This window comes from Setaria italica, chromosome III (assembly GCF_000263155.2).
Source record: "Setaria italica strain Yugu1 chromosome III, Setaria_italica_v2.0, whole genome shotgun sequence".
Lineage (NCBI taxonomy): Eukaryota > Viridiplantae > Streptophyta > Magnoliopsida > Poales > Poaceae > Setaria > Setaria italica.
The window spans coordinates 912,917-936,157 of NC_028452.1; the positions used below are offsets into that span (position 1 = coordinate 912,917).

The 23,241-nt window shown below is 47.9% G+C and overlaps 5 protein-coding genes across 6 annotated transcripts; 3 read left to right on the forward strand and 2 right to left on the reverse strand.

Moving 5' to 3' along the window:
• Positions 1-148: 148 nt before the first annotated feature.
• LOC101771978 (thioredoxin X, chloroplastic) lies at positions 149-1,818 on the reverse strand. The gene is made up of 2 exons (XM_004960024.2): positions 1,404-1,818; positions 149-592 (listed from the first exon to the last, which is right to left on the reverse strand). The coding sequence occupies exons 1-2, from the start codon at positions 1,725-1,727 to the stop codon at positions 389-391; spliced, it is 528 nt and encodes a 175-aa protein (XP_004960081.1). The 5' UTR covers positions 1,728-1,818; the 3' UTR covers positions 149-388.
• Positions 1,819-2,358: 540 nt separating this feature from the next.
• LOC101772380 (plastid division protein CDP1, chloroplastic) lies at positions 2,359-7,193 on the forward strand. Its single transcript, XM_012844995.2, has 12 exons — positions 2,359-2,778; positions 3,103-3,216; positions 3,317-3,454; positions 4,074-4,178; positions 4,286-4,408; positions 4,488-4,856; positions 4,937-5,032; positions 5,110-5,235; positions 5,364-5,429; positions 5,519-6,259; positions 6,350-6,543; positions 6,629-7,193. The coding sequence occupies exons 1-12, from the start codon at positions 2,530-2,532 to the stop codon at positions 6,711-6,713; spliced, it is 2,406 nt and encodes an 801-aa protein (XP_012700449.1). The 5' UTR covers positions 2,359-2,529; the 3' UTR covers positions 6,714-7,193.
• Positions 7,194-7,353: 160 nt separating this feature from the next.
• Positions 7,354-9,523, forward strand: LOC101772788 (pentatricopeptide repeat-containing protein At1g63080, mitochondrial). 2 transcript variants are annotated; one of them, XM_022825380.1, is made up of 2 exons: positions 7,354-9,264; positions 9,345-9,523. In XM_022825380.1, the coding sequence occupies exon 1, from the start codon at positions 7,542-7,544 to the stop codon at positions 9,189-9,191; it is 1,650 nt and encodes a 549-aa protein (XP_022681115.1). In that variant the 5' UTR covers positions 7,354-7,541; the 3' UTR covers positions 9,192-9,264; positions 9,345-9,523. The 2 variants fall into 2 exon arrangements, with proteins under 2 accessions (XP_022681115.1, XP_022681116.1); XM_022825381.1 differs by lacking the exon at positions 9,345-9,523 and having other exon boundaries at positions 7,354-8,826; positions 8,918-9,137.
• Positions 9,524-10,469: 946 nt separating this feature from the next.
• Positions 10,470-15,301, forward strand: LOC101773201 (dolichyl-diphosphooligosaccharide--protein glycosyltransferase subunit STT3B). The gene is made up of 6 exons (XM_004960027.4): positions 10,470-11,500; positions 12,092-12,625; positions 13,153-13,607; positions 13,736-13,858; positions 14,442-14,501; positions 14,780-15,301. The coding sequence occupies exons 1-6, from the start codon at positions 10,640-10,642 to the stop codon at positions 14,907-14,909; spliced, it is 2,163 nt and encodes a 720-aa protein (XP_004960084.1). The 5' UTR covers positions 10,470-10,639; the 3' UTR covers positions 14,910-15,301.
• A 5,869-nt stretch (positions 15,302-21,170) lies between these two features.
• LOC101773612 (chaperone protein dnaJ C76, chloroplastic) lies at positions 21,171-23,080 on the reverse strand. Its single transcript, XM_004960028.4, has 3 exons — positions 22,308-23,080; positions 22,050-22,233; positions 21,171-21,971 (listed from the first exon to the last, which is right to left on the reverse strand). Exons 1-3 carry the CDS (start codon positions 22,946-22,948, stop codon positions 21,312-21,314), a joined length of 1,485 nt encoding a protein of 494 aa, XP_004960085.1. The 5' UTR covers positions 22,949-23,080; the 3' UTR covers positions 21,171-21,311.
• Between the last annotated feature and the right edge of the window lie 161 nt (positions 23,081-23,241).

Below are 23,241 nucleotides of genomic sequence, written 5' to 3' on the forward strand. Positions count from 1 at the left end.
AGGCTTCTGCAAACACCTCACAGGTGAAGGGAAGTGGCTTGTATTTGACCAACAATTTAACATGGCTATATCATAACTGAACTGCAGTTTGATCATTTGTATCATTCATACAATTGGGAAACAACAAACCGTTCTATGCACAAAGATATCATAAAATGAACTTGCTTGATATTAAGCTTTTAAAATTAGTTTTGGTACATACTCATCACAGGCCATCATATATACTCAATTTGCCAACGACAATCGTATGTAGTCAAGCAAGATAGTGTAGTTAATTACAAACTAGGAAAAACAGTGCTCATGTAAGGATGGATTCTTCAACATTCCCGATGCTTTGTGCAAGCCAATGCCATTGACTTCCTCAGGGCTCAAACTGCTGGCACTGATATTAAGCAACAGTTGTCGCCAATAGAGGCTCCAGGTATTGCTTGAACTTGTCTTTTATCATTGCACCTTCTCTTCGGCTACCTGGCACCTCTTGCCCATTCTTGAAGAGAATGAGAGTTGGAAGACCATATACCTTGTACTCTTCAATCAACTTGGGATTTGCGTCATGATCAATCTTGACAATCTTTAATCTCCCATCATATTCCTGTTTCACAAAAATTCAGTTTATAAATGCAATTCTGATGATATAGTTTCCTCTTAAAAAGTCAGCATGTTGAACCACATTAAAAAGTTCCTACATAGGAATACATATGTGCAATTGGTCTTGGTGATGCTACATTGCAGCTCATTTGAACTACTATTTCCCTCCAGTAAAGAAAAACAGGGTAGTTTGCTTTTGCTAAGAAAAAAAATGTGAAATTGTCTCATGTACATGGATCAATAGCTAAAACACTAAGTTTCTACACCAGTTAGGTCTTCCATTGATTTTTCTACACCAGTTTGGGGAAGTATCACACTATGGATAAAGTCCTTAAGGCTTTGGTCTAACATTACATATTGGAAATCAAACATACCACCATGTTTCTGTAGCCCGCAATTATAGTGTGTCAGGATTGGCTTTGGCTGAATTTCTTATAAAACACTCTGCCTTGGAGTTTTATCACAATCAAACTGACAAACTGTACTTATTATATTGCCGATGTGAAGCTTTGTTGTTGTAACCTCATCATAACTATCCTAAAGATTGTTTATAACTATAGTAACCGCATTTTCTCACCTGTCTCAGTGCATATGTACTATCAGTCTCGTATATCAGTTTATCTCTTTGGGGCTGCTACTTGATCTTGTCAGGGATTTGCGGCTTTCATTTGCGTTTTACCGGATTAACGGTGCCATGTGGCAAATTCTATGACAATTGCTAACGCTTGCATCATTCACTATATCTATCGAGAAACAATTCTTTCACATATCTGTATGAACATTTCTGTCAAGCAGCAGCAGAGCAGTGTATATACCTCTGAGGCCCAATCGACGACAGGCGCGATGAGGCGGCACGGCCCGCACCAGTCGGCGACGAAGTCAACGAGGACGGGCAGCTCTGACTCCAGCACCTCCGCCGCGAACTCGCTCTCCGCAATGAACTTCGCGGCCGCGGCGCACCGAACGCGCGTGCGCGGGCACGTGAGCCGGCCTGGCGCCGCACGGCAGCCGGCCGACGCTGGCTGGGCGGGCGAGAGGCGGAGCGTGGCCGGGAGGCGGGTCCCGCGGGGGACCGAGGAGAACGGCGAGCGGAGGGACGGCGCGAGGGTGGACGCGGTGGTGCTCGGCGCGGACGCCATGAGCGGAGCCGATGAGTGGGGACGGGGAGGAGGAATCTTCTTCTGGAAGGTGCCAAATAGCCAGTCCGCCACCAGTTTCCTTCCGCGGGCGAGATTTGTCGGCGAGGAGCCGATTTTTCTTCTTCTTCTCGTCTTCTGAGGCGTGGAATTCGGCCCAGCCCAGTAAAAACTGCAGGAGCGGCCCGTTCGGCCTGTTTGTTTGTCTAACGTCTTCCCGGAATTCTGGCAGAGGAACGGTGTGGGAAGATGTGACCCGTTCGTCCAGCGAGGAAGATTCTTTTTCATATGAAAAATTTTGTAGAAAAAATATCATAAAATCTAAGCGATTCTCGACATAGAGAAAATGACATTTTGTATGGATCTTGTTAACTTGTGCCTTCCTGAGGATCAAGGACAGTTCAGTGCTACCTTATGGTTATGGATAGCTGTTCTAAATTCAAAAGAATATCGAACCATTCTACTAATATTCATAAAAACGCGTCGAAATGAAATTGCTGGGCTAGGCCATAAAATCAAAAGTGATGAAAAAACTGAAAAAAAAAGTGCCATGTCACTGTCAGCACCTGAAATTGTCCCACATGTAACCATGCCCGTCGCATGGACCGAGTCCACGGAGAAAGCACGACCCGTCGCCCCCGAGCCCTCCGGCGGCTTCGCCATCACGACGCCTCCTCCCTCCTCCTCACTGACGCTTTCTCCCCCCTTGGCCTCCTGCTTTATTCCCACCCCCACCCCCCGCAAAACCCCCAAAGCTCCGCACATGGAGGCCTCCGGTTAGGGTTGGTTTCTCGGGGGCCCGACCATGGTGATGCCGACGGTGGCCTCTGCGGCCGCGGCGTCGCTTCACCCGGCGGTCTCGACGCGGCATCTGGGGGTCGGAAGCGGCAATGCGTTCCTCGCGGCGGGTGGATTCCTGGCGGGCGGGCTGCGAGCGGCGGCGGCGGGGTCGGTGCGTGCCAGGGTGGCGGAGGCCGCGCCGGTGGCCGCCGAGGGCAGCAGGCAGGAGGCTCCCGCTGCCCCGATGGTGGAGATCCCCGTCACTTGCTATCAGGTGAATTATTTGAGTCACCTGGTCTGTTTACCTATTGCAATTTTGGAAATGTCGCTCCCGTTCGGTTGTTGTACTGACTCCATTGCCGGCCAAGTTATCGCAGTGACTCAGTTACAGATTGAGTCGGAATTTTACCATCGTAATTGAAATTCAATCTGTACAAAACAACTGCCCTCTAAAACCTGCATCTGAAGTTTACGTGCTTCCCTCGTTTAGGAGTAGAATGTTTGGAACGGGCATTGGTAGTTCGTTGTTATCACTTCAGAAGTGATTGGGCCATCTGCTTTCTTATTAATTGTTGACACCTTTCAAATGGACTTGCAGATTCTAGGCGTTACAGAGAAGGCTGAGAAGGATGAGATTGTGAAGGCAGCAATGGAGTTAAAAATTGCTGGCATAGAAGATGGATACACAGCTGAAGTTTCCGCTTTCAGACAGGTTGCTGATTGATTTCTGCAACTATATTATTATAGATATATGTGTAGTCTGTTTGATGAGGGGATGCAAGAATCCTGATGTCAGAGATGTCATTTATCAGGCTCTACTGGTAGATGTCAGAGATAAACTTCTATTTGAACAAGATTACGCAGGAAACACAAAGGAGAAGGTTCCACCTAGATCCTCTCTTCATATACCTTGGAGCTGGTTGCCTGCTGCTCTTTGTGTCCTGCAGGAGGTAATGTATACACAGACATTTCTCATAAAAATAACATGCCATTATCAAGTTAATGCTGGTATAATGTGGTTAAGACTTTTCTCTATTGGTGGATATGCTCAGTGATTAAGTAGTTACCATGCTTTATTTTCGAAATCCACCAAAACAATAAATATTCTGTAGATCACTGTCTGTGAGTATTCTTTATTGTAGATCTATCTTGTGCTTCTTGGTAATGTACAATTCACATTTCAGGTTTAAGATTTATGCCACTCGATTTCAGAACTAAAGTTTAATATGGAATGGAACAAATTTCTCTAATTTAATGCTCCTAAGCTCTGGAATAGTCACGAAAGGGCATAGCCAATTCAACATCTTTAGGATCATGGTGTGGTGTATTTAGATACTAACTTCTGTCCATAAAATGCTGAAAATATCACTATGAAAAATCTTCCATGCCGAATATAGGGAATGTACCTCTTTTGTATATTTAGCATGTACTTTGAGCTTTGAGGACTAAACACAATATGTTAGGGTACCAATTATCGAAGTTCAATATGCATTTTTGGCTTACCATCATGCACTTGCAGTGCTGGATATTTGTTTATCGTCAATGTAAGATGTGGCAGTATCATTGCAGGTTGGAGAAGAAAAATTAGTTTTGGAAATCGGTCAAGCAGCTCTGCGACGCCCTGATTCAAAGCCTTATGTCCACGACATACTTCTTGCAATGGCATTAGCAGAAGTAAGAATTGCATAGGATCTTTTTGTTTCATTTTATGAAGCTGCTTGATAAAATGCACATTTACCTATTTGGCACATTCAGATGATCTCATGATTTTTCTTTTGTAGTGCTCTATAGCAAAAGCCAGCTTTGAGAAAAGTAAGGTTTCCCTTGGCTTTGAGGCTCTAGCACGTGCTCAATATCTTTTGAGGAGAAAACCATCATTGGAGAAGATGCCGCTTCTTGAACAGGTAAAATGTTGTTACTTCTACTCGAGCAGTTCTTCTAAATATAAAATCATGTGGTAACTTATTTCATCGGGTGATCCAGATTGAAGAATCACTTGAGGAGCTTGCACCTGCTTGCACTTTGGAGCTTTTAAGCTTGCCTCAGACACCTGAAAATTCTGAACGCAGGCGAGGTGCTATTGCAGCTCTCTGTGAATTGCTTAGACAGGGCCTTGATGTTGAATCTTCTTGTAGAGTCCATGACTGGCCTTGCTTCTTAGGTCAAGCGATAAACAAATTATTAGCCACTGAAATCGTGGATCTACTTTCTTGGGACACTTTGGCTACAACTCGTAAAAATAAAAGATCATTGGAGTCCCAAAGCCAGCGAGTGGTAGTTGACTTCAACTGCTTCTATGTGGCAATGCTTGCTCACCTTGCATTTGGATTTTCAACCCGCCAGACTGAGTTGGTACCCTCTTTTTCTCACCTGCTTCATAGCCTATAGAAGTTGTTTATACATTATTTTAAATTTATTTTACCTCTGTGCAGATCAAGAAAGCTAAAACTATCTGTGAATGTTTAGTTGCATCTGAGAGCACAGATCTAAAATTTGAGGAATCTTTCTGCTCATATCTTCTTGGGGAGGTGATAAGCTTATGTCAAGTTGTATAATTTGTTAGTTTTGTTTCCTCACATTACTAGGACTAACGATTAGCTCTCAGGAAACTAGCGCCGCAGTTTTTGAAAAGCTTCAGCAGCTTCAAAGTAATGGAAGTTCAAATTCAAAGAATTATGGGTTAGATAAAAAGAAAGACAGCAGTGACAAGGTTACTGTCAACCAATCACTGGTATGTGTTCTGTTGATTGTATGCTTCTGAGAAGCTTTTGTATTCCATATGACTTGTTCTATCTATGCAGTTATACTGTATCTATCTTGATTAGATCTTTCTCATGGTGGGCAACTTTTTATAACCAGGAACTGTGGCTGAAGGATGTGGCGCTCTCTCGTTTTGCAGATACAAAAGATTGTCTGCCATCTTTGGTTCGTGTGAACTACTTTTAGTAATCGCATCCACAACATTACAACATCATCTCTATGAAGTAATTTAGTTTCTCAACCTCTTATGACAGGCCAACTTTTTTGGAGCTCCTAAACGCATCCTTAACACATCCAAGCAGAAACTGGGATCCCCAAGATCAGTCCTTTTGAGCTCTCAGCCGTCTTCTAGTGTCTCATCATGCAACAGAACTTCAGGGGAGCAGACCCCAAGATTGAGTCCTAACAGCCATTTGGGCGAGGCTGTCAAGCAACTTGCGCCTACTAACCTAGGGCTCCATTCATCAATGGATAGGCAAGTAAATGGCTCAGGAACAACATCTGTTCCCCTAAAGCGCAACCCTGGATCCCATCCTCTCAGAACACTGGAATTATGGGGACTGACTGGAGATGTTATTGGAAAGCTTGCCTATAGCGCACTCCTAGGCTTTGTTGTGTTTGGCACATTAAAATTGTTCAGATTTCAGTTAGGGCACATGAAATATGCCAACCCAAGTAGAGAGTCTGCATCCATGTCATCCCTGAATGAAGCATCTGCACCAGAAGGTTCCTTTATTACCAGCAGTGTTAGGAAGCATTTTGAAAATTTGTCGAAATTGCTTTGGCTGAGTGATAGGGTTCATTCAAGTAGTGAAGAAAGAGAGAGATACCCAGTGCCTAAAGATACCACCGCTGCAGTTTGCAAGCAAAAGATGGATATTCAAGAAGCAGAAGCACTTGTAAAACAGTGGCAAGACATAAAATCTGAAGCTCTTGGCCCTGACTATCAAATTGACATGCTCCTCGAGATTCTCGACGGTTCAATGCTCTCTAAGGTTTGTTTTTCTTTTCCTGACTATGTGGTTGCATTTGATTTTTTTTTCTTTATTTTACTGTGCATAATCGAAGACCATCTTGTGGTGCAGTGGCAAGATTTAGCCTTATCGGCAAAGGACCAGTCCTGCTATTGGAGATTTGTTTTGTTAAATCTCGATGTTGTTCGAGCTGAGATAATCTTGGATGAAGTTGGTGCTGGTGAAGCAGCAGAAATTGATGCTGTACTTGAGGAGGCGGCTGAGCTTGTTGATGACTCCCAGCCCAAGAAACCCAGTTATTACAGGTATTAAATCATTGCTGTTGAGTATTCTTTTGCGTTCTGCTCTATGATGATAAGCACGGTAATATTTATATGGATGTAATTGCAGCACATACGAAGTTCAGTACATATTGAGGAGGCAGAATGATGGATCATGGAAAATCTGCGAAGCTGCTGTCCAGGACTTGACGTGATTTCTGCCAACAGGGCAAAAAGACTACATAATCATCAGCTGATAGGTCACAGGGTAGTACTGATCTTGTCAGAGTTCCAACATGGCAAGCAAGAAACATATTGGAAATATTTAGTGGCACTGTTAGGTTACCTTGGGATCCCGTTTGAGTACCATGCAATAGTTAGCTGAGTTCTATTAGGAAGCTTCGGAGACTTCTCGCGCCAGGGTTTGACAGAATAGTTGCTGGTAGTACAGATGCTAACCGCTGCTGATACCACATTCCTTTGTTCCTTTTTACCTCCATGGCGTGAGATCATGTGATCTAGTGAGAGTTTTACCCACGTGTGCGTGATTTTGCGACCGCCATTGTTCGAAGAACAATGCAATTTGCTGACTGGCTGTTAAATCTTCCTTCACCTGTTTGTGTGACTGTAAGCTCGAGGCTTCCTTGTTCATCCTCGTTAGCCTCACAGCTCAATGAAACAAACACATTTTTACTTGCATCTGTTTGATCTATCATCATGTTATTAACCTCGATGGGTTTTGGGCCATTTATTCAATAAGATTCCCGTAACGCGCCAGCTCTTGCATCTGCCGATGATTTCAGTCCCAGTTTACCGAGACCTGAACGGTTGTGTTCTTGCAACTCTGCTTTGCTGACGACAAGGTCGACGCTTTGATTCGTGCACAGCACCAGATCTCACGTCCACCATCTTCCACCTCGTAGTCGTAGCATCCCGGTCACTGCCGTGTGCAGCCTCGCCGTCGTCGCCATTGCAGCTGCGCGTCCCGCCGCAAATTCGTTTCTCTTCGCTGCATCCGCATCACCGCGCCTCCGCGGTCCTCTATGCCCGCCGGCGCATGGCCGGCCGCAGCCGCAGCCACCTCCGCTCCGCTCTCCGCCGCGGTGCGCGCGGCCATGCGCACGCTCGGCGGCCTCCTCCCCCGCGCCCACCGCCCGCACTCCACCACAGCCACCACCACCACGACGGCCTCAGACGCCGCCGCCTCCTCTTCGTCGTCGCACACCCTCCACGACTACAACCGCCTCCTGGCCGCGTTCGCACGGGACGGTGACGGCGACGCGGCTCTCCGCGTGCTCCGCCGCATGCTCCTCTCCTCCCCCGCCTGCGCACCCACCGCCGTCTCCTACACCTCCGCCATGTCCGCGCTCGCCAAGGCCGGACGCCCCGCCGACGCAGCATCTCTCTTCGACGACATGCTCGCCAACGGCGTCACCCCGGACCGGGCCGCCTTCTCGCTCCTCCTCCACGTCTACTCCTCGCACCTCCATCTCCCCGCCGCCGCGCACTCCGTACTCCTCTGGATGACCCGCCTGGGCCTCCCGCCGACCCCCATCGACTACACCGACCTCATCTTCTCCTTCTGCCGCGCCGGCCGCCTGGCCGACGCCCTCCAGCTGCTCGACGAAATGCGCGCCCTCAATTACCCACTCACACCACATACATTCGCGCCGATCCTCAAGGCATTCTGCGATAATGCTGACATCCAAGCAGCCGACGCACTCATCAGCTCCATGCGCTGCTCCGGTTGCCTCCCTGATGTCGTTATTTACAACATCTACATCCAGGGGCTATGTAAGATGGGGTATTTTGATGCTGTCGAGCAGGTTATTGATGAGAGTAGCCGAAATGGGTGGGTGCCGGATGCAGTCACATACAGCACATACGTTGCTGGACTTTGCCGGTTCGGATACATTGAGGAAGCATTTCGGCAGCTGGAAATTATGGTAGCAAAGGGGCTACAGCTGACAGTAGTTGGTCTGAATATACTGTTGGACTACGTCGCGCAGGATCTTGATATGTGGGCAGGCAAGGAGGTCCTGGAGCGATGCCAAGAGCTTGGTTTTGTGGTTGATGTCGTGACATACAACACTGTCATGGATCATTTCTCCAAGAAAGGGAAGTGGCTGCGTGTCCTAAAGCTGTTTACGGACCTTCTCAAGAAACCCATAACACCCAATGTGCAGACATACAACATTTTGATTTCATGTCTGTGCCGAGCTGGCAAGTTTCAGTTTGCCAAATTCATGTTCAGCAGCAAGGGGTTTGTGGCAGACACTGTTACTTGTAACATTCTGATCCATGAGTTCTATGAAGCCGGAAAGGAGGGTGAGCTTGGTTTTTTGTTTGCTGATGTGAATGCAGGAAAAATTGCCCCAGATACCATCACATATAATACACTGGTCGATTGTCTCTTTAGGTCCGGGAGGAGGTCGGAGGCTGCCAATTTTGTCAGGCATATCGATGATGGCTACCCTACGGAGCCTGTTGCCCATTTGACGTATTGGTTAGTTAGGAGTGGAAATACACATGAGGCGTTGAGGCTGTTTGATGATATCCAAATAAAAGGACTGGTTCTGGATAGTAAGATTTTTGCTAATGTGATCAAGGCTTTCTGCAGAAAGGGTCCAGTAGAATGTTCAGATATGTCACAATTATGCTCTGTATTGGATAGGATGCTTGGGATTGGATAATCTTTTCTGTTGCATGGGTTTATAACTTGGAAATGCTTGGAGCTCTGCTGATACTTTTTCACTACTTTGCATGGTAGAGATCCATATATGATTTTCTTTAACTTGTATGGTTGTACCAGTACCTAATACCCATAGGCCTTGTTCGGTTTGAAGGGGATTGGAGAGGATTGGAAGGAATTGGGAGGGATTAAATCCCAACAAGTCAAAATCCCCCTCAATCCCTTTGGGAAGGGGATTAACGAACAAGGCCTGAAGGTACAGTGTGCTTTTGGTTTCTCCATGTAGTTCTTTACCATAAATACACTTGTGAAATACAATCTGTGATCTGAGAATTAATCGTGTTTGGCTTCTGGAGCTATATACTTAAATAGAATGTTCTATACTAAAGTTGTGGTATTCTTCTTCAGTTCTGTGGATAAATTGTGTATTGAGTTGGTTTGTTCAACCAAATTAGTGTTCTGTGGTAAAGGATGGACCTGTACTGGTACTGTTTTCCAAACTCCTGATCACTTAAGTTGTGGATGACAAATTATTAGCGCACTTGCCTTCCTATCTGGACTGAAAGACTTTATTGCAGCGAAACATGGAGCAACCAAGGGTCTTGTTCACTACTATTCGTGCTGATATGTTTCAGTACTCAAGAGTTTCTGGAGAAGATTGTTTTGCTTTCTCCTAGAATTTGGAGTTGAGGATCAAGGTAACACATAGGTTGTTCATTATGTTCACTTGAATATGAAATGCCTATACAGTCCTTTGTGATCCTGTAGAAACTTGCATACGTTATTGCTTTCAACAGTTTGTTTGGTCTTCTCTCTGAAGAACTATGCTGTAGGGCACTTGGTTTGATTTTGAACATGTTTAGTTCATGGTTATCAGGGATTGGCGGAAATCCTCATCTTGTAAGGACACAATTTGGCATCTATTTTTCTTTTATGGATTCATAGAACGTAACCACTGCATTGTATGGTACCTTCGGTCTGACCACTGCATCCTACTGTAGGATTCCTACAGTACCCTTCAACTGTTCAACAGCTACTGAGCTGGGCTCCCCAGATCCAACCATCGTTTTCCTCAAGTGCACACGCTGACACGCCGTCAACACACGTGTCTACTGCCCTTTCAGCAATCGCATGCTCCGATTCCAGTGGGACCCAGATCTCCGTGACACAGCGGCGCCTCCGAGCCATCCGCCACGTCAGACAACTGCCTCGGCCGGCCTGCCCTGTCCTCCAAATGGATATCCACTAGGATCCCCGACCCGAACCTGGGACCTGGCTCGCCGTCGCCTCCGCTTGGACTGGCCGCATTCGTCTTCCCCGTCCCCTGATCTCAGATCCAACCCACACGAACTCCACACTAAACCCCCCCTGCCGCACGCCGCGCGCGCATGAAACCCTAGTGAACCATCCAGATCTCCGCGTCCCGGGTCGCCGCACCGCGCCGCCGCCATGGCGACCACCGCGCTGGACTTCCTCCCGGCGCCGCTCCGGTCGCTGCGGCTCAAGACGAAGCAGCAGGAGCTCCTCCTTCGCGTCTCCACGCTGGCGCTCATCTACGTTCTCGCCTTCGCCGTCCGCCTCTTCTCCGTCCTACGCTACGAGTCCATGATCCACGAGTTCGACCCCTACTTCAACTACCGCACCACGCTCTTCCTCTCCGAGAACGGCTTCAGCGAGTTCTGGAACTGGTTCGACTCCGAGAGCTGGTACCCGCTCGGGCGCGTCGTGGGCGGGACACTCTTCCCGGGTCTCATGGTCACCGCCGCGCTGCTCCACCGCCTCCTCCGCGCGCTCTCCCTCGCCGTCCACATCCGGGAGGTCTGCGTCCTCACCGCGCCCTTCTTCGCCGCCAATACCACGCTCGTCGCCTACGCCTTCGGCCGCGAGATCTGGGACTCCGGGGCGGGGCTCGTCGCCGCCGCGCTCATCGCCATCGTACCGGGGTACATCTCCCGTTCCGTCGCGGGGTCCTACGACAACGAGGGTGTCGCCATCTTCGCGCTGCTGCTCACATTCTACCTTTTCGTGCGCGCCGTCAACACGGGCTCGCTCGCCTGGGCGCTCGCCTCCGCGTTCGGCTACTTCTACATGGTGTCGGCATGGGGAGGCTACGTGTTCATTATCAATCTCGTCCCACTTTATGTGCTTGTGCTGCTTGTCACTGGGAGGTACTCGCAGAGGCTCTATGTGGCCTACAATTGCATGTATGTGCTCGGGATGCTGCTTGCGATGCAGATCCGGTTTGTCGGGTTCCAGCATGTGCAGTCCGGGGAGCACATGGCCGCAATGGGAGTCTTCTTCCTGTTGCAGGTAATTTTCATTCGGACACTCATATGGTATGGACTGATGGAATTTGGAATTGAGACTTGCACATCCATTTGTAGACTAGCTGATCTTAGTAGATATTTAAAACACCGCAACGGTTTGATGGCTGACATGCTAGAATAGTAAAAATTGACTTGAAGGGTGAGATCAAACTAAATGCCATCTTCATTGCTTAGGATCTTTAAATTGTTAACTGGCCACAGCATACATCAAGATTAACTGATTTGGGAAAATGCATTCAGATTCCTATAGTTTCTGTCAACATAATTAGGCACTACTGTTACCAATTTATGCATATTTAGATAGTGTTACTGCTTATCCATGTTTCAATTAGGATACTTGGTTGTCGATTATGTATTTGGCTAGTAAAGGCAAAATGTGCAACACTAGATTATTGAAATGCCATCTGTCTCACCAGTAATGTGATGTTTGTTACCTATCTTTTTCATTGTCAGTAAAAGTGTAGATGTCATGCAGGTTCTTAATACATTTTCTGCCTAATTATTGATTCTAGTTGAAGGTCTTCTGTATGTTCTTTAAATACATGAGAGCTAAAACAAAACATTCCCTTACCAGGTTTTCTTCTTCTTGGACTGGGTGAAATATTTGCTGAATGATGCCAGACTATTCAAGTCATTCCTTCGAATTACTCTTACATGTGTGATTACTGTTGGGGCCTTGGCTCTTGGAATTGGTACTGCATCTGGTTACATCTCCCCTTGGACAGGGAGGTTTTACTCCCTTCTTGATCCTACCTATGCGAAGGACCATATTCCGATCATTGCGTCTGTCTCTGAGCATCAGCCAACAGCATGGTCATCATTCATGTTTGATTTCCACATCCTCCTTTTCCTGTTCCCAGCTGGCCTCTATTTCTGTTTCAAGCGCCTGTCAGATGCCACGATATTCATTGTTATGTATGGCCTCACGAGTATGTACTTTGCTGGTGTGATGGTTCGGTTAATTCTTGTGGCAGCACCAGCTGTTTGCCTTATCAGTGCCATTGCTGCATCTGCTACAATTAAAAATCTGACTACCTTGATCCGGGCAAAGAGCAAAAGTCCACAGGCTACTTCTGGAAAAACAACTGGCTCAAAGGCAGCTGCAAAGGTATTTTATTCTCGTTTTATCTTATTTGCATTCTGTTGAAGCTATTGTAGTCCAGTTGCAAAGCTAGTAGTGGGTTTGTTAAAAGGCTCAGCCCTTCAGAGATCGATCAAGTTGTTGACTGCTTGTACAATTCCCATTTTGACATTTTACCTCCTTTTCTAAAAAAGGTGGAAAGCTAATTCATAATTTATCATACTGATGAAACTGATGGGTCTAAAAGGGTCACTGGTGGTTGTGCACATGGGTACCCAATGGGCAGTCGATCACCACCTTAACTCGCATCCCTTGTCACTTGTTTGCCAGATTTTCTCCAGATCGCTCCTTAAAAAATGTGTGTGCTTCCCTGTTGTTTTAAGTCATCGTTGTACTTTATTTAGGACTTGCAAATATGAAATATTTTAACAAGGAAAAATATGTTTACTTCAATTGTTGCCACAAGTTAAATTAGATCCTTTTTCAATGTGGTTTACCAAAGAATTTTATTTATCTATTGAAATTTTAAATGACTTGGGCTCTTGTGTAAACAGGGAGCGGTTGATCAATCTTTGCCATTCCAACATAACGCAGCTATTGCTCTTCTTCTGGGTGCCTTTTACTTGCTCAGTAGGTATGCCATTCACTGCACTTGGGTGACATCTGAGGCTTACTCTTCTCCATCTATAGTTTTGGCCGCAAGGGGTCATAATGGTGGAAGAGTCATCTTTGATGATTATCGTGAGGCATACTATTGGCTTCGTCAGAACACTCCTCCTGATGCCAAGATTATGTCTTGGTGGGACTATGGGTATCAAATTACAGCTATGGGTAACAGAACTGTTATCGTCGACAACAACACATGGAATAACACACACATAGCTACTGTTGGGCGTGCGATGTCTTCTTATGAAGATGAAGCATATGAGATTATGCAGTCACTGGACGTGAATTATGTGCTTGTTGTATTTGGAGGTGTTACTGGCTATTCTTCAGATGACATTAATAAGTAAGCTAATCTATTTAACCACGAGGCATTTTTAAATGCCTTGTATTTGATGACTGAACTGTAAAACAGTTTATCTTACATTTTCTTTTGTGTGGAACACCTTATCTTACTTAGCTGGTCTTTTCCAGGTTCTTATGGATGGTGCGTATTGGTGGGGGTGTTTTTCCTGTAATCAAAGAGCCTGATTACCTTGTTAATGGGGAATATCGTGTTGATAAGGGTGCAGCACCAAAAATGTTGAACTGCCTAATGTAAGTTCTCGATACATTTACAAGCAAAGGACTTTCTTTGTGTTATAAGCGAAACATTTGCTATGAAAGAAGTTTCTGATAAATTTCAATAAACTTCAATAAGTGAACAATTTGCTTGGTGAGCTTTACTGTATGTATTGCTTGCTCTCATTCTTGCCCAATCATAGCTGATGCTTTTCGTGAATAGTTTTTTTTTTTTGGAGGTGCAATACTTCACTCACCTCCTTGTGTCAAGCTGGCATATCAACAGCACGGCCAGAGTTTGTTAATTGGGAGATACCTTTTCTATGTCTTTATAAGGAAATTATGTTTGATCTCATAACTGTAGTAGAAGATGCATGATTTGACTTGTTATGGTAAGGGCATGGTAGTCAAACTTTAGTTGAAATGGACTGCTTTAGTTTGCTGCCCTATACCTGTATTTTGATTAGATTTTTGTCAGGAGTACTTGTTACTGAAAACTGCTTTTTTATTTATTTCCAAATGCCACCACTGGAAACACTCAATTTGTCATGTTGTCTTTCCAAATCTGTGCTACTGTTATTCATTTCTTCTGTGCTTTATCATAAACTCTGTTTGGCAGGTACAAGCTTTGTTACTACCGATTTGGAGAACTTACCACAGAATATGGAAAGCCTCCAGGGTATGTCTTAACTATTTACATTGCTGTGAGACATTCTTGTATTCCTTAACAAGTTCAAGATTGTCTCACAGTCTAAAATGAAGATGTCAATACTTTTTGATATTTCAGAAATAACTGACAATTCATATATGCTAGAAGTATACTTGCTCCTTACAGCTTGCACATTGATGACATGATGACTTTTCAGATGACTAAGATAATTGACCATCTACTAATGGATTTTGGAGTTCTACTCATATTTCTCTCTTCTTTTTTGCCTTTTTTTTGTTGCAATGCAGATATGATCGTGTACGAGGAGTGGAGATTGGCAACAAAGATATAAAACTTGAATACTTGGAAGAGGCATTTACAACATCAAACTGGATAGTGCGCATATACAAGGTCAAACCCCCGAAGAATAGGTCCTGAGGTATCGGTGGTGAAGTGTTTGGAACCTCAGACAAGTATTATTGTCAAAAATCTGAGTGGCTACAGGAGATGGGGCGGTTGTTTTGATATTTGCGACGGGAGCCCCTCAAAACATGGACGCTGCTTTGGCGAGACTGACTGTAGTAGCCGTAGTGTCAGTTCTGCTCAAAGTCAAGAACCATATTTCCCCTCATTTGGTTTGGTGATCCGTGTCATTCAGAAGGACCAATTGTGACAACGACGAGCACTTTTTGATTGTTAAGCTTAAGCATGTCATGACCGAACATCAAAAGTTTTTGTAGGCACAATGGCTTATTTGAGTAGTAACTTGGGATTGTCTTTGATTAATATTGCAAGGCAATGAAAATTTTCTCGGAACTAAAAGGATGAAAGACTGTTGGTTCTGTTCTCCCTTGCGTGTTTAATCGTACCTAATGCTGGTGCAGAGGGTGCTATTTCAAGCCCGTAGTCGTTAAATACTTCAATTCTGCTGCGCCCCTGGTTTATAGAATTTGCTCTTCCTTAACAAAAGAAAGAAAAACTTCTGAATTTCTGAACTCTGAAGACTTTAAAAGTGAAAGATGCATTCATTGGTAGTCTTCGAGTGCCAACCCGCCACACTCCCTAGTTTCCCCCCGATTCTTTAGCGGAAGATGTAAACCCCCGTTTCTTTAGCGGAAGATGTAACATTACTTATCAGCTGACTACTACCGACCATTGTGTATATTCAACTGCGTGATAATTGCATGCTGTGTTTGGTTTGGGGACCAAATGAGATGGGTTGGCTCCATCCCATTTTTCTAGGTTGGGTTGAACCTACATCTTGTTTGGTTCGGGAACCAAGTAAGATGGGTTGACTCCATCCCACTTTTCTAGGTTGGGTTGAAGCCACCTCTTGTTTGTTTAGAGGAACAGGTTGGATCTAGTTTTTTTGTTTGATTGGAGGGATAAAGTGGGTTGAAGTAGTTCCATCCCTTGTTTGGATGGAGGCACAGGGATGGCACTGAATATGGTCACCTTCTTGGTGACATTATCACACACATTGAAACTATATCCAATTCCAATCAAATCAAAGCATATTCATAAAACGGTAAAAGGATAAAATGAAAGGTACATAATAATATGCATCGAGTCAATTGAGTTAACCCAAAGTCATAATAATTCGATACAACCGTACACAAGTTCAAGTCTTACTTGAATATAAATATAGCAACTACAATAACTATGTATGCAACAGCACCAAGTTCTAGCCTTACATGATATAAGTTTAAGGCATAATACACTGTTACATATCTAACATAACATTCTAGTTCTAACAAAAGAAACATCTCACTCATCCAAATCATCATTATATTTAACTTGTGCTCGAATGGCAGGTTGCAGAAAGCTTTACCAATGTGAGGATTAGCCACCAAATGAGCATAGTAGAAAGAGATGTAGGCTGAATTAAAACCAGAAAGGATGTTCAAGATGTCAAATAGGTCTACTGGCAGCTTAGTGTCCGGTTTGGCAACCATTTGTATAGCTGCTGCGAGCTTGTCACCTACCTGTTTTGTCACCTACCTATTTGAAAACAGCAACCAACCCCTCCTCCTCAATTTTAGCTACCTTTACCTTCTTATTGGGTCTCCTAGCAGAAGGTGTTGCCCCTAGAGTGTTATGCCCATCACTCAGCCGATGTCCAGTAACCTCCTCCTCATCTTCATCCTCCTCCTCCTCCTCTTTTCTACCTAGAGCTGTACTTGAGTCTTTTGCAAAGTTTTCTGTAGCCATGCTATTTTCAAATATTGCCTCCATCTCTCTATAGTGCAAGTGGGGCTTGTTCAGAAACTCAGCATCAGACTTATGATCCTAGAATGGAGGAGACATTTGTTAATCAATTAGAATCCTATTGATAGCATTAGACAAGAACTTAAGCAAAGATACTACAATTTTACTTGGACATGGCCATTATAGTGCTCAACATCTAGTGTAATCATGCAGTTATCTTCATCAAAGAGAGAAGCACTCAACTTCTTCAGCCTATTTATCTTTGCATACCTTTTTTGTCATGTTTTCGAATGATTCTTGACTTGCTCACCAGTACGGTTAGTGTTAAACTTTTCATTGATAGCCCTAGGATAACCATTAAGAAGGTGTTTCTTGAAGCCCTAACACATGATTCAACAAGCAAATAGATCCAATATGGAGAGAAAACTTGAATTTATCACACATTACACATGATTCAGCAAGCAAACAGATCCAAATACAAATATTCAGCAAGCACACATTACACATTTATTATGTCCGAACCAAATACAACTGAAATCATATCCTTGCAATAGGAATACATCAAGTCTGAACCAAATACAACTGAAAAATAGGAATATTATGTCCTTACAAATTAAAGTTTGAACCACAAATACTAGTTAACAACGTTATTTTGGTAGTCTGTCCACATCTGATCTGCTAGTTGCTACCTGAAATTAACCATAGCAGCATGCTCATGTGGTTAGCAGCTTGGCCAATTTTCAACCTCTGTGATAAACTCATCACTTACATCCTGTATTACCCAATTATGAATGATGTAGCAAGCACAAACAATATCTAGTTGAGTTGGAAAAGGGAAGGATGGAGTGGCATCATTGTCGTTGTCAAGATTTGCGGATCAAGACTCTAGACTAGTAAATTTCTTTTATGCGCGTAAGGCTTCGGATGGTGGCGTGGGAGACACGGGGTTAGACTGGTTCGGGCAAAAGAAGGCCCTACGTCCAGTATCGAGGCTGCTCGTGTTACCCACGTGGGGTTCTGTAGTAGGGGTTACAGATGGGCGAGAGAGAGAACTGATCCCAGGTCTCTTGAGTATGCTCGTGCTCTAAGGGAGTGTGAATGTGTACTGTTTTCTTTCGAGAGAGAGTCCCCCGTCTCAGGACCCCCGGTCCTCCTTTTATAGCGCAAGAGGGAGCTCGGGGTTATAGTTGAGTCAGGCCTCAGGAGAAGAAGTAGAAGGGATAAGCTAAGTAGAAAAATAATACAAGGGGAGGGTCCCAAGGCCGCCGCTCTTGCTCCGGCCTCTGGTCCCTGTCAGTGCGTCCGACGAGGGAGGGCGATTCCTTTCCGATCTTGTCGATGATCTCTTTGGTCGCCGTCGTCGTCGAGCATGATAATGAGCCTCAGCCTCGGCATCTGTACCTGCCGGGGAGGGGGGCCGATTCTGTTGCCCTGCTGATCACCGTAAGACCCAGACATCGCATCCCTGAAACTGCCATTGGGAGCACGGGGCGCGAGAGCAAGCGATGCGCCCTCCTGTGCCGTTCGGTGCAGGTCATGAGCGCTCTGCGGCAAATCAGAGGGAGCCGCGGCCACTGCAGCTCGCGCCGCACGACCGCGCACCGGTATTCAGGACCGGTTACGTTGGGGACGCCGCTCCCTTTTGGCTTGACAGGGCCGCGGCGCATTTATGGCGAGGTCGATAGGGGGACCCACGAGATCGGCATCCTGATCCTCCAGTCCGCGCCCGAGGCGAATATTCGTCTTGTGGACCCGAGCGAGTCCGACCCCCGCGCCCAGGGTCGGGCGAGGCGGAGTTTTTGTGGTGGGGTCGGGCGCTCCCGACCCCGGCCCCCTGGGTCGGACGAGGCGGAGTTTAGCCTTCAAGGGGTCGGGAGCGTCCGACCCCGGGACTCCGGGTCGGGCGAGGCGGAACGTGGCCTCTCCCTTTCATATTGGGCTGACGGCAATTTTGCTACCTTAGATGGGCCTGGGCCTTTAAGTTCTGTTGATTTCGTGGGCTGGGGGAGATCGTTGATATTTCCCCCCAACAATCATCTAGAATTTTGCATTTCTCTTTAGTGCCCCAAATGCACGCTCTACTGTGACACGAAGAGATGAGTGCGTAAGGTTGAACAATTCCTTCTCGTTTTGCACCGGATTACTCCCCCACTCATTCAAGTGGTAATGAACACCATGGAAAGGGGGCAAGAATCCTGTTTTGGCTCCATATCCAGCATCAACTAGGTAGAATTTTCCTATTATTTGATGGACAGACTTGTTATATTTCTATATACATAAAAGTGTATGGATAAGTTGAGAGAGTGCTAATCTATTACCTTGTGGAACACGAAGGCCATTCTCGCATTCTAAAGTATCTCGTAAAACTAGTGCATCATGTATTGTCTCCTCCCAACCAGCCAATACATAGGTGAATCGGAGATCAAAATCTACTGCTGCCATTACATTTTGTGTGGCATAGGGCTTCCTACCATGAAAGGAATGCTCAATATCCTTAGAAACAGATGCCCTTACATGTGTTCCATCAATAGCTTCAATACAATCCTATTTATTCAATAAATTAAAGATTAGGGATCATTTGAGGTTAGATTAATACAAATCTCAAGACAAAACAGGGAGAAGCCTCACACCTTAAAGTAAGGATCTCAAGACTGACGTGGGGCAGAAACTGCAACTCATTGGCTTCTTTAGCCCGACCGCCTCCCCCTCCATGGCCGGCGGCAAGGCCTCAGATTGAGCCTCCACATCCGACGTCCAAATCCAATCCAACAGCTGTAAGTGTTTCTTTCAGGGGTCCGATCATGTCCTTTCCGTCAGAAAATGCAGGCGGCTCGCGATCCTGCGTGAACTCGCGTCATGCTCCTCCTCCTCCTCTTCCCTGTTCTCCGGTGCAGCAGGGAGCGCGTGTCGAGTACCCGAGCACCGGCCGGTCTCGTCTGGCGCTCCTGATCGGGCCGCCGTCGAGGGGAAGGACCAGCTGGCAGCGGCTCAATGCGGGGGCGAGGACGACATCGGTGGCGATGCCATGAAGATGAAGTGTATTGGGTGCCGCCATCCGGGTGGAAGCTCGAGGTGCAGAATATCAGGAACATGTCACCGAGGAGCTTGCCATGGTAAAAATTCTTTTCTTCCACAATCATCTCTTCGATTGTAGCTCCTTCAGCTTGCAATACTGATGAATTATGATGCTACTCTGCTTAAATTCTTGAAAGCAGCAAGTTGCAATACTACTTTTGTGCCTCCCCCTCCATGGCCGGCGGCGAGGCCTCACGGTCCTCCAGCTTACGCGTCGCTATCCTCGCCGGATGTTGGTGCCGCCACTACTAGAAAAGGTGGCTCAAGTATCGGTTCCCAACCCCCTTTAGTACTGATTGTGCAACCGGTACAGGTACTAGAGGTGTTAAAAAATTAAAAAGAAAAAAGAAAATTCCCCCGTCAGCCCCCTCCTCCGCCCGAGCCATCCCGCCACGCTCTCTCACCGCCGCCCGCCGCATCCACTCGCCCCCGCCCTCCCGACGCCGCATCCTGGAGACAGAGAAAGGGAGGGGCTCGAGCTATCCTGCCGCCGCCATCCCGCAGATCCGCCGCCGCCGCTCGAGCCATCCCACTGCCACCGCCTATCCGCGCTGCCGCCTCACCTCACCCACCGCTGCTCCTCACTGCCGGTGAGGGGCGAGCGGAGGGGGGAGGGGAGGCAGAGGGGGTAGGTGGAGTGAGAGAGGGAGGGAGAAAGGAAGGGAGAGAGGAGGGGTGCTGAAGTGAGCTAGGAGAGGGAGCAGGCTAGGATGGAGGGAATGAGAAGGAGAAGATAAGAACCAGAGAGGAGGAGCGCCGGAGTGAGAAGGAGGCCAGGCGATAGAGGGCCGCGCCTTGAGGGAAAAAAGGAAAAAATAAATTGCGCGGATAGAGGGAGGACTCTAGTACTGGATCGAGCTTTAACCCTCTAGTACCGGTTGAAGCCTCCATCGTACCGAATGGAGCCCAACCTGATACTATACTAGAGGGCCTCTGGGGAATCCCAAACTTGAATTGGTACTAATGGTAACATTAGGTCCAAAAGTGACCGATTCCAATGTCAGGGAGGTCATTTTTCTATTTGTGCGCATGCCGGACTCCTCATCACCTCTTCCGCCGGACCTCGCGTCGCCAAGGGCATGGACCGGAGGCCCTCGGCCATGGTATTACTGGCTTCACTGGCACGGAATCCGTTGAGCGGCGCACCGTCGGGAGGTCGCGACGCGGCCGCTTTAGCCGCCGCCCCAAGAATCGGCGCCGAGACGGGCCGTCACAGGTGTTGGCGGGCGGTCAGGACAATTTACAAATGAACTGGTGGCTGACCTTCCTGTCCTCCTCCGGCGACGGCCGCGCTCGCCGCGGCAAATGGACCCCCGCTCCTCCTCCGGCTCTACCCCTCCCGCATCCAATTTCTCGTCTCGAGCTCCCTCCTACGCCGTTTCTCAATCGCTGCGTCTACAGGAACCTACCTTCATCGGTCCAATCGCCAGAGCTCGTTCAGTTTTGGAAATCTAGTTTATGCTAATCATTTTATACATCCGAATACATCGGTTGATAATTCTGTATGCTCGATTCTTCACTATCCTAGATATATACACATCAATTCCACAAGCACCTTCATTTCCAGATGTCCTGTTCGCTTCTTCCAAGCACCTGGATCACACCGGCAATGGCAGCGCCGATGATGAACCAAGTTACCCCGGCCAACATGACCTTCATTTCGAAGCTGTTCACGATCCCAAGAGCAACGGCGCCGCCAAAGTGCTCCCGAATGCCGCTGCCGGCGCCTCCGGCCATCTCCTGCCCGTTGTAACCCACAAACCCCGCCGCGATGATCCCCATCAGCAACGGCACCGTCAGGTCGATGCTCACACCCTTCCTCCCGGACCCGGCGGCCGCTTCATCACCGGCGGCGGTCCGTTGCCCGCGGTTGTGGCCTCGCGGTGCGTCCCTTCCCCGCTGGTGAATGCTCGGCGGGGAAGCAGACGACGGCAGGTTCAGCTGCGGGGTCCAGTAGTCGTCGCGGCGGGCGTGCGCCGCGGTCGCGGTCGTCGCGCCTTCCGTCTTGCGCCGGGCGGCGACGGCTTCTTGGAGTCTGTCCGCCACGGGGTCAGCGGCTTTAGCCGCCGCCGCCGCCGGCGGCGGCGGCAGGAGGCGCGAAGCGAGGACGATGGTGGCCGGCGCCGATGACCCGAATGGGCGCCAGTACCACCAGTTTGACATGGATCTGATGGTGTGAACTGCTGAAGTCCTCGACTGCTTGACTGTCTCCGACTCCTGCGTCGTGCAGAATTCAGATTTCAGACGAGTTCGACAGAGAAGATAGGATGCTAATTGCTAGATAGGATGGATCACCTGGGATTCTCTTGTTGCAGATTTCTGCTTCATCTCCTCGAATCTCTTCTGGAACTTGGCGACCTCGTTGAAGATATTTGGCGCGCGCGCTCCCACGGCGTTGCCTTCGGAGACGCGGACTCTGCCGCGCGGCTGCTTGGACATGAGGAACTCGAGAGCCGCCAGGTCCGACCTCTCGACCATCCTGAACAACCAATCAGAATCAGATGGACGGCGATGGGCGTCGAGAATTCGTGTGCATGTGAAGAGATTTGTTACGAGATGCAGTCGACAGGGCAGGTGCTGATGGCGTCGGTGATCTTGTCCTCGTCGTCGGCCCACTGCGCGACGACGCGGGCGCGGCCGTAGACGGACTCGACGGCGAAGGTCCTGGACGCGTGGAGCGCGCACTTGAGGCAGCCGACGCAGCGGACCTCGTCGACGAAGACGGCGCGGCGCTCGGCGTCGGCGCCGAGCCAGGAGGAATAGAGCGGGCGGCCCGTGTAGCCGGCGAACTCGGAGCGGCGCGCCTGCTCCTGGTCGTAGGCGAGGCGCGCGGCCGGGTCGGAGAGCAGCGCGTACACCTCGTTGAGGACGATGGCCATGTCGTGGCCATCGGCGGCGCCGGCCACGTCCGGGTGGCACCGCTTCTGCAGCGACCGGTACGCCGCCTTGATCTCCGACTGCGGCGAGGACCGCTCCACGCCCAGCAGCTCGTACAGGTCGTAGTCCGAGACCCACGAACCGCGGACGCCACCCGGCTTGTACCCGTCGCCGTTGGTGCTGCTGCCGCCGCCGCCGCTGCCGGATGCTTCCGCTCGGCACCTGTAGCGACTCCTGCTAGCTCGCCGTGCCGTGGTGGGCAATAGCTTTGGACCGGCGGGGGAGACCGAGATGGTGTTCACGAGAAGCGCAGGCATGGCTGCTACACACTAACTGGACGGCGAGAGCTTCGGATGGCAGGGGATGGGGAAGAGAAGCAGAGAGGAAGTGATGAGTTGAGGGCGGGAGTGACCTTGAGGGTCGACGGTTGAAGGGCAGATATTTCTGCGTGCTCCTCTGCACTTTTCGCCCCTTTCCCCCGCGTACGTACAGGTGGAAATGTGGAGTGCAAGATATTTTGGGGAGAGGGGCAACGTGGACGCTGGGCGTGCTAGCATAGGATTATCCAACAGCGAGGAAAGCAAAATGGGGATTCACGGTCACGTCTTCG